The sequence below is a fragment of the Lampetra planeri genome, chromosome 43, assembly GCF_965212315.1.
Source record: "Lampetra planeri chromosome 43, kcLamPlan1.2.h2, whole genome shotgun sequence".
NCBI classification, from domain to species: Eukaryota; Metazoa; Chordata; class Hyperoartia; order Petromyzontiformes; family Petromyzontidae; genus Lampetra; species Lampetra planeri.
Genome location: NC_136149.1, coordinates 3186746 through 3200554, shown reverse-complemented (window position 1 = coordinate 3200554; position 13809 = coordinate 3186746). Strand labels below are relative to the sequence as shown.

Below are 13809 nucleotides of genomic sequence, written 5' to 3'. Positions count from 1 at the left end.
AAGAGACTGGGCGTTGGGCACGCGCTCGCTCTCGTGTGCTGACGGTGCGAGTGGTCGGGCTCGTGGAGCGAGGACAAATTAAACGATGAAAAATTGCAGGAAGTTTCTGCTTCAAGTTTTTGTTTGTTAAATTATTTTTTCCCCCTCACCTCCGCCCCCCCCCCCACACCGACCCCCACACAGACCCCCCCCCCCTCTCACCCCCCCTCCCCGCCGCAAAACTCAACCATCGTTCATCCTTGCGCAGAAAAAATGCACAAACCTCTCTGCGCGAGAATAATTTATATATTTTCTCCCATAAAAAAATATATGCATACGATATGCGAAAAATGCACACTCCTTACCGCCATCCCGCATACTCTAGACAATAAACACCGTCGGTTTAATAAACGAGGATCTGTCGCGTCTGACGGAATTTTTTCGCTTTATGTTTAAACTAAATTAAACGATGAAATGCCAGTCTAGTTTGTAAACATATGGAAGCCGATATTCGCATAATTCGACATCGCTCGGTTTGTGTCGAAATTGCATGGCGGTTGTGCCCGCCGAGCCCCACCAGTCGGACGTACATTGGCACGCCCCGTAGGCCGCAGGAAAGAACCGCAGCCGAGGCGATACCATTATTCAAGCGGATTGCACAACCGTAGCAGACGGTTCCGTTCAATCGCCCACGCACACAACTGTCGGGCGCTCTTGCGAACGGCGGGGAAGTATGAGGGTAACTACTCTGTGTAAATAGGTGCAAGTCGAGGACAAGAAGGAAAAAAAAAGCACTAAAAAATTCGGTATATTTAAATAAGCACAGAATTTGTCACGATGATGGTTTGGGTTAAGTTGGCAGTCCAAACACGGCGAAGCAGCGTGGCTGTAAGCGAAGCTGACAACGTGTGTATATCCTTAACATAAGCAACGATGTATCACCAAGACAAAGGGCCTTTGCGCGAATCCGTGCCCAGTATCTGTCTCCCAACCTCATCGGCAGCGCTAACGAACCAAGCGCAACGCTCTTTCTGTGCCAAACCGTGCGTGCGGCCCTTCTAAGGACATGGCGAGGTGTACAGTGTCATCATCATCACTCACAAGGCAATGTGTATCGCCTTGCGTAGATCTTTACGGGACGCGAGCCCAAACATCAGCTCTCGCATGTCACTCAAACATGACGGGCATACGATGAGGCCATCATCGTTCAAGAACAGACAATCCAGCTCTGTTAGCGATAGTTAAGCAATTCGCAGCCCAGGCCAACTTACGTTTCTTAGCGGTCAAAAACTATGCCTCTCACTTGCGTTAGATCTATAATCTGTTCGGTAGGAACTGTGATTGGAGTGGTTGACTCACAAACACAAAGGTTGTCAGTTGAAATCCTGGTTGGGTGTTGAATTAAGCAGACTTTCCTCCAATGTCGGTAAAACGAGGAAGTCAACAGCTGGTTGTCTTCTGGATCGACTTGGCCTCTGTCATGGGAATGTGGAATAGCCACCACTGGTTCAGGGTCACCACTGGAGCTGAGCACTGGCTCACTGCTTGTTTGAACAAGGAGACTCTCGTAATCACTTTTCGCTTCTCTCCCTGTCTCGTCTGCTTGTCCGTTACAAACCCTGATATGTAACGTGAGCGAATTATTTAAAGGCATTGCGTTGCGCAACTGGTTATTCTCCGCGTCTTCGTCCGTGACCTACACTCCACTCCTGCTAATCCTCGTGTCTCGCGAGTCAATGTTGTTGTCGCTTGTGGATTTTCGAAAATTTATTTGGACTTTTAAAAGACAAATTTCACTTGTGTAGATCATGACTTGCAGTTAAGAGAATCCAAGGTTTGTTAACTCTGAAATACCTTGGGATGCTATTTGAGGAGTAATTTTATTATTAATATTACTAAAATAATAACGAACAATAATTGTTAGCCCATTTTCAATCCACTACTGAATGAATACCTTCCCATGCCGTGACGGCCATTGAAGCTGTTTGACCATACTTCACCGTGCTGGTCAGTACGGGTTGAAGTAGTATTATTATCATCATCATGACCTCTCCCTACCTATCCTTGTCACTTATCTTCCTACCCGCACTTTTATTCATCCTTTCTGCAACTCGTGCATCCCACTCCTGCGGAGTACTGCGCTATCGCTGCCGCAAATAAAAAAAATCGAAGCAAACCGTTTATCAACAGACGATGAATCACTCGCGGAGAAAATGCTTGAGCGCCGATTTGCAACGGCGCGCGAGTCTTAAATGCAAGCGGCGCCTTGAGTTCAAGCTGTGTTTAAATTCAAGCCGATAGAACAGATCAGAGGGGGCTAGGCCCTGGTCAGCCAATAGCCACCCGCCGCTACCCTAACAATGGGGAGAAAGTAAAACTGAGGAATGACGGCATAAAAAAGAATAACAAAGTTCCAAGAAAAAAACAAGGTGTGTCAATAAATACCCCATTCCCTTTTCCCTCTGCCTACGACCGACCGCCCCCATCTACGAAATCTACGTGCAGGTGTTCTGCACAGCGTCACGGGATTCGACTGTTTTCAGACGCCCTATAAAACCACGTCGTACAGGGTGATCCAGATGTATTGACCCTCTAACATTTTTCTTATTTGCACATTCATTTGTTTTAAAATAAACCTCAATAAAAAACACGATTTAGAAATTTAAATGGGGTTGACAAGACAGCTGGCTGTCGCCTGATGAAGCTGGTTGTAATTACTGGCGAAACGTCGTACTCAGATTGTAAATGTTGTGGCTTGGCTCTCCAACACACCGGTTAGTGCTGTATTGGTACACTACACTATACACTACACAATACACTACACAATACACTACACTACTATACACTACACTATACACTACTATACACTACACTACTATACACTACACTACTATACACTATACTACTACACTATACACTACTATACACTACACTATACACTACTATACACTACACTATACACTACTATACACTACACTATACACTACACCAGGGGTCTGCAACCTTTAAGACATAAAGAGCCACTTGGACCCGTTTCCGAAGGAAAAAATAAACTGGGAGCCGCAAAACCATTGCAACATTTAAAACAAATATAACACTGCATATATTGTTTCTTACCTTATTGCTATATACAGGATCGTGCAGTCAGCTGTCAATCTGAATAAAAAAAGGACTTTTTCACTTAACAATGTAAAATATATTTTTGCAAATTAATAGCTAAATTACCTGGTTAATGGGATTTTTGCTCCTGAACCTCAGTGCACAGTGTCTGCACATCAGGGCTGTAAGACGTCACCTTCATTTTCACACAGGCTTGCAAGCTGTCATCTGTGAGGCATGATCGATGTTTGTTTTTAATATAGTTCATGTTGGAGAAGACCTGCTCACATACATATGTGGAGCCGAAGATCGACAGGACTCCAAATGCATACTTTTTCATGTTTATATAAGTGTTGGGGATGGCATTCCATGTTTCGAATACAAGTTTGTCCTGTTTGGGAAGGTTTTCAATATCACTCCATTTATGATTCTGAGCCAGAATGGCCTTCTGACGGGCAACATCCTCAAGAGTAGCGGTCAAGCATTTGAACTTGGACACCCATATATCTTTGTCGGCTATATCGGCCAGTTCCATCTCAAGATCAGGTTGACTTACACCTGCAAATGCAGTCATATTCAATAGGGATGGATCGATCGCCAGGGGAGTGACAGGGAAGGATAATGTCGTTTTTTCCTCTCTGAACTCACAGAATCGTTTCCCAAACGAACTTTGCATTGTGGTGATTGCAGACTTGAAATATTCCAAATTTATCGTATCATGACTTTGTTTGAACTCTCTCAAAGAGGGAAAGTGAGACAGTGTACCTCTCTGTAAATCTTTGACAAACACTGTCAACTTGCGCTCGAATGCCAAAACCTCCTCCAGCATGTGCAGGGCTGTGCCTCCTTTCCCCTGAAGGGTTGTATTTAGCGTGTTTAGATGTGCTGTCATGTCTACCATAAAATGTAATTTTTCCAGCCACGCTGGCTGTTCCAGCTCAGCAAAGGTGAGCTCTTTGCTGCCCAGGAAGGTTTTTACTTCTTCCAAACATGTGACAAAGCAACGGCAACGTTATTGCCTGTCACCGGGCGGGCAGTGTGGAGCGGAGCGGCGACCTGTCAGCAGCGGCAACGCCAGAGCAGGTGTCACAGTGCGCCTCCTCCCCTCGCTAGCATCCGCCCCGGAGCCGCGGTCAAGGTTCAAAAGAGCCGCATGCGGCTCCGGAGCCGCAGGTTGCCGACCCCTGCACTACACTATACACTACACTATAAACTACACTACACACTATTGCTGTACTAGTGACGAATTGGCCACGTTCTGTTTACAACCCTTACTAGTTGGCTGTATCGGGTGGCGGCGGGTTTAACGACACATTGATATATTTACGCGCTCTAACCCTAAAAACCTCTATTATGGATGATATTGGTCGCGAAAGCCTCCTGCGTGTTAACCTGACATCTGGACCTCCCTTTACTATTGCAGGCACTCCGCCAGGGCGCTGTCCAGTAATGAACACACAGCGGGAGGCATTAACAAAAAACAACAACAACAAAGGCAACAGCCACCAATCCCACCAAGGCGTTGCAGTTCAAGTCAACAATCGGCCTGATTGTTAATCCCGCACACAGGTGGACGGTCCGGGGGGGGCGGGGGGGGTGGGGCATCCGTGCGTGCGTCCGTGCGTGCGCTCGCATGTGTTTCAGCCCCCGCTCCTCACCTGAGCGATGTTTTTATTCAGCAGGTAGACCCCGTAGTCGAAATGGAAGCGCTCGTTTCCTTTGGCGTACAAAGGAAACCTGCATCGGATGGGAGGGGGAGGAACAAACAAAGTTTGACGCTTTATCACGTTGGCGCTCATGCCCTAGGTGATTAATGGCAGGATAAGTGGTTCAAAAAGGAGTAATCAGCGATAGGCTTGAGCTGTGGACTTGAAGTGCTTTTCGCTGATAATAATTAGACCTGGCAAAAGTGGGGAGAAAAATATATATTACTGAAAAGCTTGCATTCAACACGTGGACATTCAAGACATTGGTGTTTCAAAAGAATAACACACGCAGGGGGCTCATTGTGGAGAAACTTGAGCAGAAAGTAAATTTTGCCCGCTGATAGTTTTACATTGCACAGCACTTGCGAGGGTCTTGAGAGCCAGATAGTGTTGAAGTTGTGGTTTCACAGGGCCGGTGTGCGTGTGGCTGTACGCGCGTGCGTACGTACGTGCGCGTGTGCTTTCGAGCTTTGGCAGTGGTTGCCACCATGAATTGTTGACCGTGACGTGACCCAAACAACCCGGGTTAGATTCGTGGCCGAGGAAGCACACAATATACATACATACGTAGTCATCTTAGAGCCTAAGATGTACCTGGTTTGGTCACGAAGGTGGCCAGGAGTGTGTGGTGCTAGCCACATCCCACTCTCCAATGACATGCCTCGCCTCAATGGGCGCCCCAATGGTGAGATGTTAACCGTCTCACATGGTATACAGGAGGTCGTAGGTTCGATCCCAACCCTGCTGTATATTTGGAATTTGCATGTTCTCTCCGTGGTCACGTGGATTTTTCTCCGGGAGCTCCGATTTTCCCCTCGACATTGAGAAGCATGCGTTGAGAGCATTAGGCTACTATGAATTTCCACACGATGATAAGCCACTTAATTGAGCTATACCGTGTGGTCAGGTCGCTTCTGAAAAAGAGCTGTGTGGCTCAGTGGGCCTTACCTGGTAAAATAAAGAAATTGTTTAGGAGCTAAATTTCGATTTAAAGCTTTCGTGACTGCAGGGATTCATCTTCTTGGTTCTTTCGGTAAAGTCACATAGAAGGGAAATAATAAAATAATAAAAATAAAACATAATAAAATACAATTCTCACGACGTTTCGGCCACAACGCAAGCAGCCGTCCTCAGGTGAAGAACAGGTCTGTCGGAAAGACAGCGTCTGAATGACAGCGTCTGAATGACGCTGTCTTTCCGACAGACCTGTTCTTCACCTGTTCTTCACCTGAGGACGGCTGCTTGCGTTGTGGCCAAAACGTCGTGAGAATTGTATTTTATTATGTTGTATTTTTATTATTTCCCTTCTACGTGACTTTACCGAAAGAACCAAGAAGATGTTTAGGTGCTCACGAACAGCACTCTCAAGCATGAGCCTCTATGGCTAAACAGGGATCTCCGTCGGCTGGGAACAGCCCATGCCGCTGTTGGGAATGTGTCTGCTCGCTGGGGCGTGTGTGCTCCCTCGCAGAGAGACCCTTTCCAGCGTGCGCAGATTAACGTGGGATTACTCCAGCCGGCCTCAGAAATGCACTTTAACCAAAGCAACTGAACGCAAAAAACGGACACTCGCGTACACACAAACACACACGCACAACGACCCTTGATTACGGCACACTCAATCCAGGGGCAAGTGTTGTTAGTGAGCAACTATTAAGCCCTGCAGGGTACACAAGCAGGTGATATGGCCAACAACTACAGCTGGCCGCCAGGTACACATTTAAGGCCGAGTGAACCCTAGGGGATGCCCAGGAACCTTTCAGATATTGGTCGAATCACTCTCGCGAGGTCGGGTCACCGGGTTCGTAGCACGATGCGCCTACCATCGCACCACTATTGCCCGCGTTGCCTTTAGGCCAGGGAAAGATCCCCCGTATAGCCTTAACAGACTGTTGGGGCAAGTGCTGTTCGTGAGCACCTAACAGCACTTTCCCCAACATATGCGCACGCGCACACACACACACACGTACGCTCGCGCGTATATGCATGTACGCTCGCACGTGCGTAGACCCACTCACTCGCGGTCCTTGTCGGTGAGCTTGTCGGTGATGTCGTCACGGATGCGCGACTTGGAGCCGCGGTGCAGCACGGGGTAGCGCAGCGGCACGTGCAGGAAGAGCGTGACCATGCACACGAGGTGCGCCGTGAAGCCCAGCGCGCCAGACACGCTCGCCTCGTCCTTGGCTGACGCGGCGCAAAGCCAACGGCGGAGACACGGGGCAACGTCAGCACATGGCTATGCTCTGCATCATCATCGTTTTCATCGTCATCGTCGCTGCCATTATCATCATCGCCAACCTTGATCAAGCAATGGCCAGCACTTAACAGTAAGCACAATCGCCTGACCACGGAAGATGCGGAGATGCGGATACCAAATGCACAAGTGGAGAAAAAAATAATCTATCTCTTGGCCCTATGTGTGACTCTGGCTTCAAACTGCACGCCAGCTAGCGTGTAACTTCACACTGCCCCAAACATACGTGTTTAAGTGGGTGGGTGTATCTGCAGTTCACCAATTCTCAAAGAAATTAAATGATTAAATCACTCATCACCGAATCTCTAATAGCTGCTCCTCCTAGGCCAACCAAAAGAAGAAGAAGCAGAATCCACAACTGGATGAAGGCCTCCCCCAAGTCATCTCAATCTCACACGGTCCTGCGATTCAGCACTCAATCGAGCTCCTGCACACTACATCGTTAAGTCTTATCCCTTCAAGTGACGTGTCCTGCATAAGCGCGCTTACTCTTAAATTTCGATTTAAAGCTTTCGTGACTGCAGGGATTCATCTTCTTGGTTCTTTCGGTAAAGTCACGTAGGATGGAAACAATAAAAATAATAAAATAAAACATAATAAAATAATTCTCACGACGTTTCGGCCACAGCACAAGCAGCCGTCATCAGGTGAAGACCAGGTCTGTCGGGGAGACAGCGTCTCAATGATGCTGTCTCCCCGACAGACCTGGTCTTCACCTGATGACGGTTGTGCTTACTCTTCTTAATGACAACGCGGCAGCAGAGGCCTTAACATCTGTGATGAATGTAGCTGCCTCTAGTGGCAGAAGGGCTGACGTCAACTCATTACATTCAACACACACACACAAATGGAACACATTGATTCTTGATAATTGTTTTTTTACCCTTCTATCTGGCAACAAAACTGACACCTTTTTTACAAGGAGTCATGTTTGCATAGACCACAATACCTTCAGTCATAATGCAAACAAAAAACATAACTCTGATAATATATGCACTGTCCTTGAAGTTGATTGGTCCACACCCAAGACAGCTTTCCTTAGAGCCTAGTCTCACATGGGTTGGACCAGATGACGCCAAAAGGTGCCTTTTGGCGTCATCTGGTCCATTATGACTGCAGGTATTGTGGTCTATGCAAACATGACTCCTTGTAAAAAAGGTGTCAGTTTTGTTGCCAGATAGAAGGGTAAAAAAACAATTATCATATTTTTTACTGGCAAATGAGGTTCCAATGGTGTACATTGATTCTTGTTCGCATCATAAGCTGTAGAATGAATATCAATGAATGAATAAATGCCTCGTTTCACCACAAATGGGGGGGGGGGGGGGGGGGGTTGGGATGGCATCACTCATCACGGATGTTAATCGTGGTCAGGAATCGAACTCAGCTGGCCAGGTTCATAGGACAGTGCGCGAACAACCCCCGGTCCAACGCAGACTATCGATATTCGACAGTAAATTTCCACACGTAAAACCAGACTTCACACTCGGCCGTCGCCAACCTACTGGCTTGCACTGCCGCCTACACGCGACGCCCCGTTCTGCCCTGCAGGTGTGCGACACGCGCGGACATCGTGGCTCCATCTCTGTGCGATCCACCAACCCCAGCTCTCAGCCGCCACCGCCGTCATCATATAGCGGGCTCGCCGGCACGCCGAACAATTTGCTCGCTCGCCAAATCGGTCGCTCGCTCGCTCAACGACCCAGAAGCGACGCCGGGTGGACTTTGTAACGTAAGACATTGGCGCCAGGCAAAACCACCACCACCCCACCCACGCCCAACTCTGGCTTTGTCAAACCACAGCAGTCTTTGTTATTGAGTCTTATTACTTTCTAAAAAACATTTTCCACTTTTCCAACCGCATGTATATACATGCATGATCGGTGTTGAAGACGTATGCTGCGATTCTGGAAGTCGATTTTTTTTTAATGGAAACCCACGCGGGAGTCAACTAATCACGAAGTTGGGATTTTTTAAAAATATATATTTTTTTCTACAAGAGCCACCCACGCGATATCCAATGGCGGAGCCAGGATTTTCAGGTAGGAGGGGCAACCCCTCCAGCAATGAAAAATGATAGAGGAGTTGTTAGTAAGTAAGGACTTGTCCCTTGCTTTTTATTCGACGCGTGTGCGGCGATGGCGCAGCCATCGATCGAGGGTCGAATTTGAACCGTGTGATCGGCATCGCGCTCGCTGAAGGTGTTTGCTTTCAGGGAAGTCGTGTACTGTATACGCAACTGCGCACAATTCTGAGTCACTTATAACCGCTTTTCCGTTACTTATTGCCAATTATGGACTCAGACTATTGTCCTATCATCTCACAGAGTCCCTGGCAAGTAATAACATGCTACACAGTGGCAGTGGGGGTTGCAAAATGCCAATTTATTACTAATAAACCCCAATGATCCGATTGAAATTAGGGATTACAATCGGATCATTGGGAGGACACGTGCTACCCCCCCTCCCACTGGCTCCGCCAGTGCCGATATCTGTTCCTTGCAAATGCCAAACGACACGTCCGAATTGTGACCAGCTGGCACACGTCAAGTGATGTTTGGGGTCAGCGGGTCACTGAATTTAGCGTTTTCTAAGCGGTTTGGTTTTGATTTTGTAGATTAATGAGTTCACGTCGCTGTAAGGAAATGTGAAGCTGTTAGCGATGAGTGATCAAAGTTTTGCCACACAAAGCCTCCAGTTGTATTCTGCACGGTTTATAGACGCCGAATGATGCTCGATATGTTGGAATTCAATCGGGTCGTGCCTTCGAACAATGTTAGCAATTACATGACGAAGAAATTATAAGCATACTCACCACTGTCCCATTGAGTCACTGCTGCAAATCACTTGCATTGTACAATTTTACGTGGAATTTCACACACACGAAAAAAGAGCGTGAAATCATTTCATGAATTTATTATATTTTATAGCGACATTTTGAGTGCTGCGATATCTCATTTCTTTCTATAGAGCACCTTCACTCAAGGCACTTGCCATAGCTTACAAACCGGTGACAGAATAATGTAATGATTTGGTTGGCAGCGGCACGCGACAAGGATTGAGGAATGAGTGACAGCAATAGAGGGGGTGGACTTTTGGATCACGAAAGTATAGGGGAGGGACGGGGAGGGAGTGGAGGGTCGAGGGGAGGGATGAGGAAGAGAATGGCCAATAGAGAGGAGGTGAGGCCTTAAGTGAGGAACGGAAGGAGGTTAATGTACATGAGGACCGGACGATGAGCGCCAGACTCACGACGGAATTGCAAGCAAATGAGAGGACGCCTCCTTGAATACGGCCAGCGTGGAGACGGAGCGACGAGACCAGCTCACGGTGCTGGAGTGAGACAGATGGTCGCCTGCACTGCACCGCGCGGCACGTGAGGGAGGACGCCATCCAGCAGTGGATAGACAACGGCCGACAATCGGCGACGTTTGCCGTGGAACTGATGCACTGCTGCAAAGTTGTCGGGACCACCTTGCAAAAGAGATGCCAATCTCAAGCGTTTCACCCTGGCTATTATAAAGATTGCCAGCGAGCCCACACTGCAGCTGTTGCTGTCTCCGTTCCGAAAGCATCATCACAGTCGCCTAATCACCCCTTTGCTATCAGGCAAACGCCACTCCCTGCGCGGCGGTCATCGATCCTCGTCGCCAAATCGCTCGCTCCGTCCTTTTCCCTCCTTCCTGGTCGCGCCCGGCACGTGAAATCGCTCGCGCCACCGACCGACCTCGCCCATCCCAAATCGCTCCCTCTCTCCCTCTCTTCGCCCACCGCCTCCACCACGCAAAATCACTCGCTAATGAGCGAGCTCCACCCCCCCCCACCCCATCCGGATTTCATTGCATGCCCCGGGAGAACGCGCACGCCCACAACGGCGTGAGCGCTCGCTCGGTGTAATTGTGGAATTTGATTGCCAGCGCTCCGGAGCCGCACACAAAGACAAAGATCCCCTGTTTAGCCTTAAACCGACGCTTAGGGCAAGTGCTGGTAGCTAGCACCTATGAAAGGACGGCACGGCACACGAGGGGGTGGGTGGCCAGCACCAAGTCTGGCCGACTTTGTCTCCCTATTGGCGATGTTTACAGATCGCACAAGGTATTCATTTGAGGCTGAGTCGACCTAGGAAAGACCCAGGAAAGGTTCAGATAATCTTCACTGGTGTTGGCCATGAGCGGAAATCAAACTCGGGCTGGTGGGTTTGTAGCGAGGTGCGAAAACGGCTCCCCGAAAATACAAAGATCCCCCGTATAGCCTTTACAGACTGTTGGAGCAAGTGCTGTTATAGCGAGCACCTACGAAGGTCAAACCACAACAGATGCCGCCATTCGCCACCAAGTGGCGGTGACATCACCGCGGGGTGCTTGTGCCAGGCCAGGTGCACTCCGAGGCCAAACACGCACACGCGCGCACGCACACGCATGCACGCACGCGCGGGGACGCTCGGCTGAATCCTGCCCCCGCCGTTCCTCTGCGCGATGACGCGAGCGTCCGCACCGCTGCTCGTCCCCCCGTGAAGCCGGCGGAAATTGCCGCCACGGATCCTGCCAACCCCGCTCGCCTAATTGCGGTGTCGACGGCGGCGGCGGTGTCGGCCGAGAAATGAGATCCCTTGACGACGACGACGACGACGAAGAAGACGGCCCGTTGCCGCGGCGGGTCCGGAAGCATTTCTACGCCGATGCAAACCGCACGCAACCACCCCCCCCCCAACAGCCCCCCCTGCCCCGACACGGTACTTTACGTGTGTCGGGGGTTTAAAAATAAAACCAACGGCAATAATTGCAAATTAAGGGCGAAGCTAGAAAAGGAGTTAGCGTGCCTACGCTGATTCTTGTTTTCCTAAATCTATCTCAAGAACCTCCCCCCCCACCTCAACCCCCCCCCCCCACCGTTTTTTGTTGTTATTGCAGGTGCGAGTTGAGGAAATAAAATGTTGGCACAGGTGAAACTGTTTAATAAAAACGCTGGTTAGTGTCAGCCGAGTTGCGGCTCCGTAAAAGCGCAGAGGGAGGATTTTTTAAAAAATCTGAATTTGTAAATGTTTAGCGGAGTCTGAGGCAGTTGGTAGCTCCTCGTGCGTTTGAGAGCCAGGCCTGGTGCTGATAACACGCCATCTCATGTTCAAGCACATTCTACGCTGATATTTTTTTTTAAATCCTGAATGTAAATCGCGAGAGTTCACATTTTCACTTTCATGATGTGAAATTTATTTTTGAACACACGACGCAATATTGAGTCCACACTGAGTATTCAGTCGATCAACAGTAGATATTTGACAATGTGCAATCCGATATATTTATGCGTACAATGATAAATCATTTAAAATACATTTTCCGTGTCTCCGTGAGTGTACTTGTGTCTGTGTGTGTCCTCCCTACCTTTGTATCTCTGTGTCTCTGTCTATGTGCGTATTACGAAGCGCTATTTCTATGCATTCGGGGTAAAATCATAAATAGCAAGCGGGCCCATACATAATAGGTTTCGGGTCCTACAAGCTGGTTCAGGTATCACTCACCATTAATGTTAGCCACGGTCAGGAATCGAACTCAGGTTACCTGGTCATTAAACACTGGTGCCCTATACAATGCGCAACCATTCACATAGCATACGATTTGCACAGCAGGTATTTAAAATGTGTCGTCATATTAAGTAATTACTAACTGTAATGTACTGTAGCTGTATAAAAAATTACAATAACAACTGATACTCTTTGAGTCATTCATTAAAGTCACGTAGATAAAATAATAATATCAACGTAACTTTACTGAAAGACCCAAAGAGTATGAATTCCTGCAGTCACAAAAGTCAAGAAATATATTTTTTACGCGTTCTTTAAATTCTTTGGGTATCATTGTTAAATGTATTCCGTCACTTTAAATGCCACGATCCATGACCCACAGAGAGTGTGGTATTTGGGTAAAAGTTACTTTTTACTTTCTCTACAATCGACGCTCGAAACAAGGTCACCATGTATCCAGTGTCGCGGAACCTAAGCGGCCTCGTGTTTGAGCAAAGAATGAGCTTAAACTAAAACTTACATTAAACAGCGGCAATAAAAAATAAACAAAACATCGCAAAATTCATCACGCGCGTTTAGCGAACGCACGCCGCGTGGTGTCTGCGATACGGCCCGAGCAGAGGCACGGGTTTCTGCGCACCGTCAGCATTGTGCTCGACGTTCAACTTTGAGAAAGAAAACTATTTAACTTGTTGAAGTATGTCAGCACAGCGGTGCGCGATGTTTAAGAATTTCTAAATAACCCGAAGAGAACCCCCTTGACAAAAGGGAAGGCGTCGTTGAGGCATCGGGTACTTAGCGAGCGTTTAAAACTTTGCAACGAACGCATCCGTTACTTGCCAGCGGACAAACAATTTGCAGGCACGGAACGTCGACCCCCTGCTAAGCTATAGCGCTTCAGATAGCCTAGGTACCGGGGCGTTTACGCGTGAAGACGAATGTATTACGCACGGCATTTAAATTTCACCCGTAATAATATGAAGAGGAATTTAGCTGCACGGTTCCAGTTTTGCGTGACCAAAAAAATATTTGATGGGGAGGGGGGCGGGTGGTGGTCACGTGATTGCCGGGGCCCGTGAGGGGTGATTTGGTAGCGTGCGCCGCTAAACTTGTGTGCAGTCTTCGTTATTTTTAAAGACGAACTCTTTGAAAGATCCCCCTCGACAAACATTCTCCGGTCTACTTCTTCCGTCCTTTCTGGCTGTTGTTTGCAAGACGAATATTTTATTTTTTTGCTCGTTCAGTCACTTTGCA

At 48.1% G+C, this 13809-nt stretch overlaps 1 protein-coding gene across 1 annotated transcript in view; it reads right to left on the bottom strand.

The window, feature by feature from the left end:
• Positions 1-13809, bottom strand: part of UVRAG (UV radiation resistance associated) — a 93567-nt gene that overhangs the window by 24791 nt on the left and 54967 nt on the right. The window contains exons 12-13 of the mRNA XM_078614057.1: positions 6803-6968; positions 4737-4815 (exon numbers count right to left, since the gene is read on the bottom strand). Of these exons, the coding sequence (XP_078470183.1) occupies positions 4737-4815; positions 6803-6968 (245 nt within the window). The remainder of the gene's footprint in view (positions 1-4736; positions 4816-6802; positions 6969-13809) is intronic.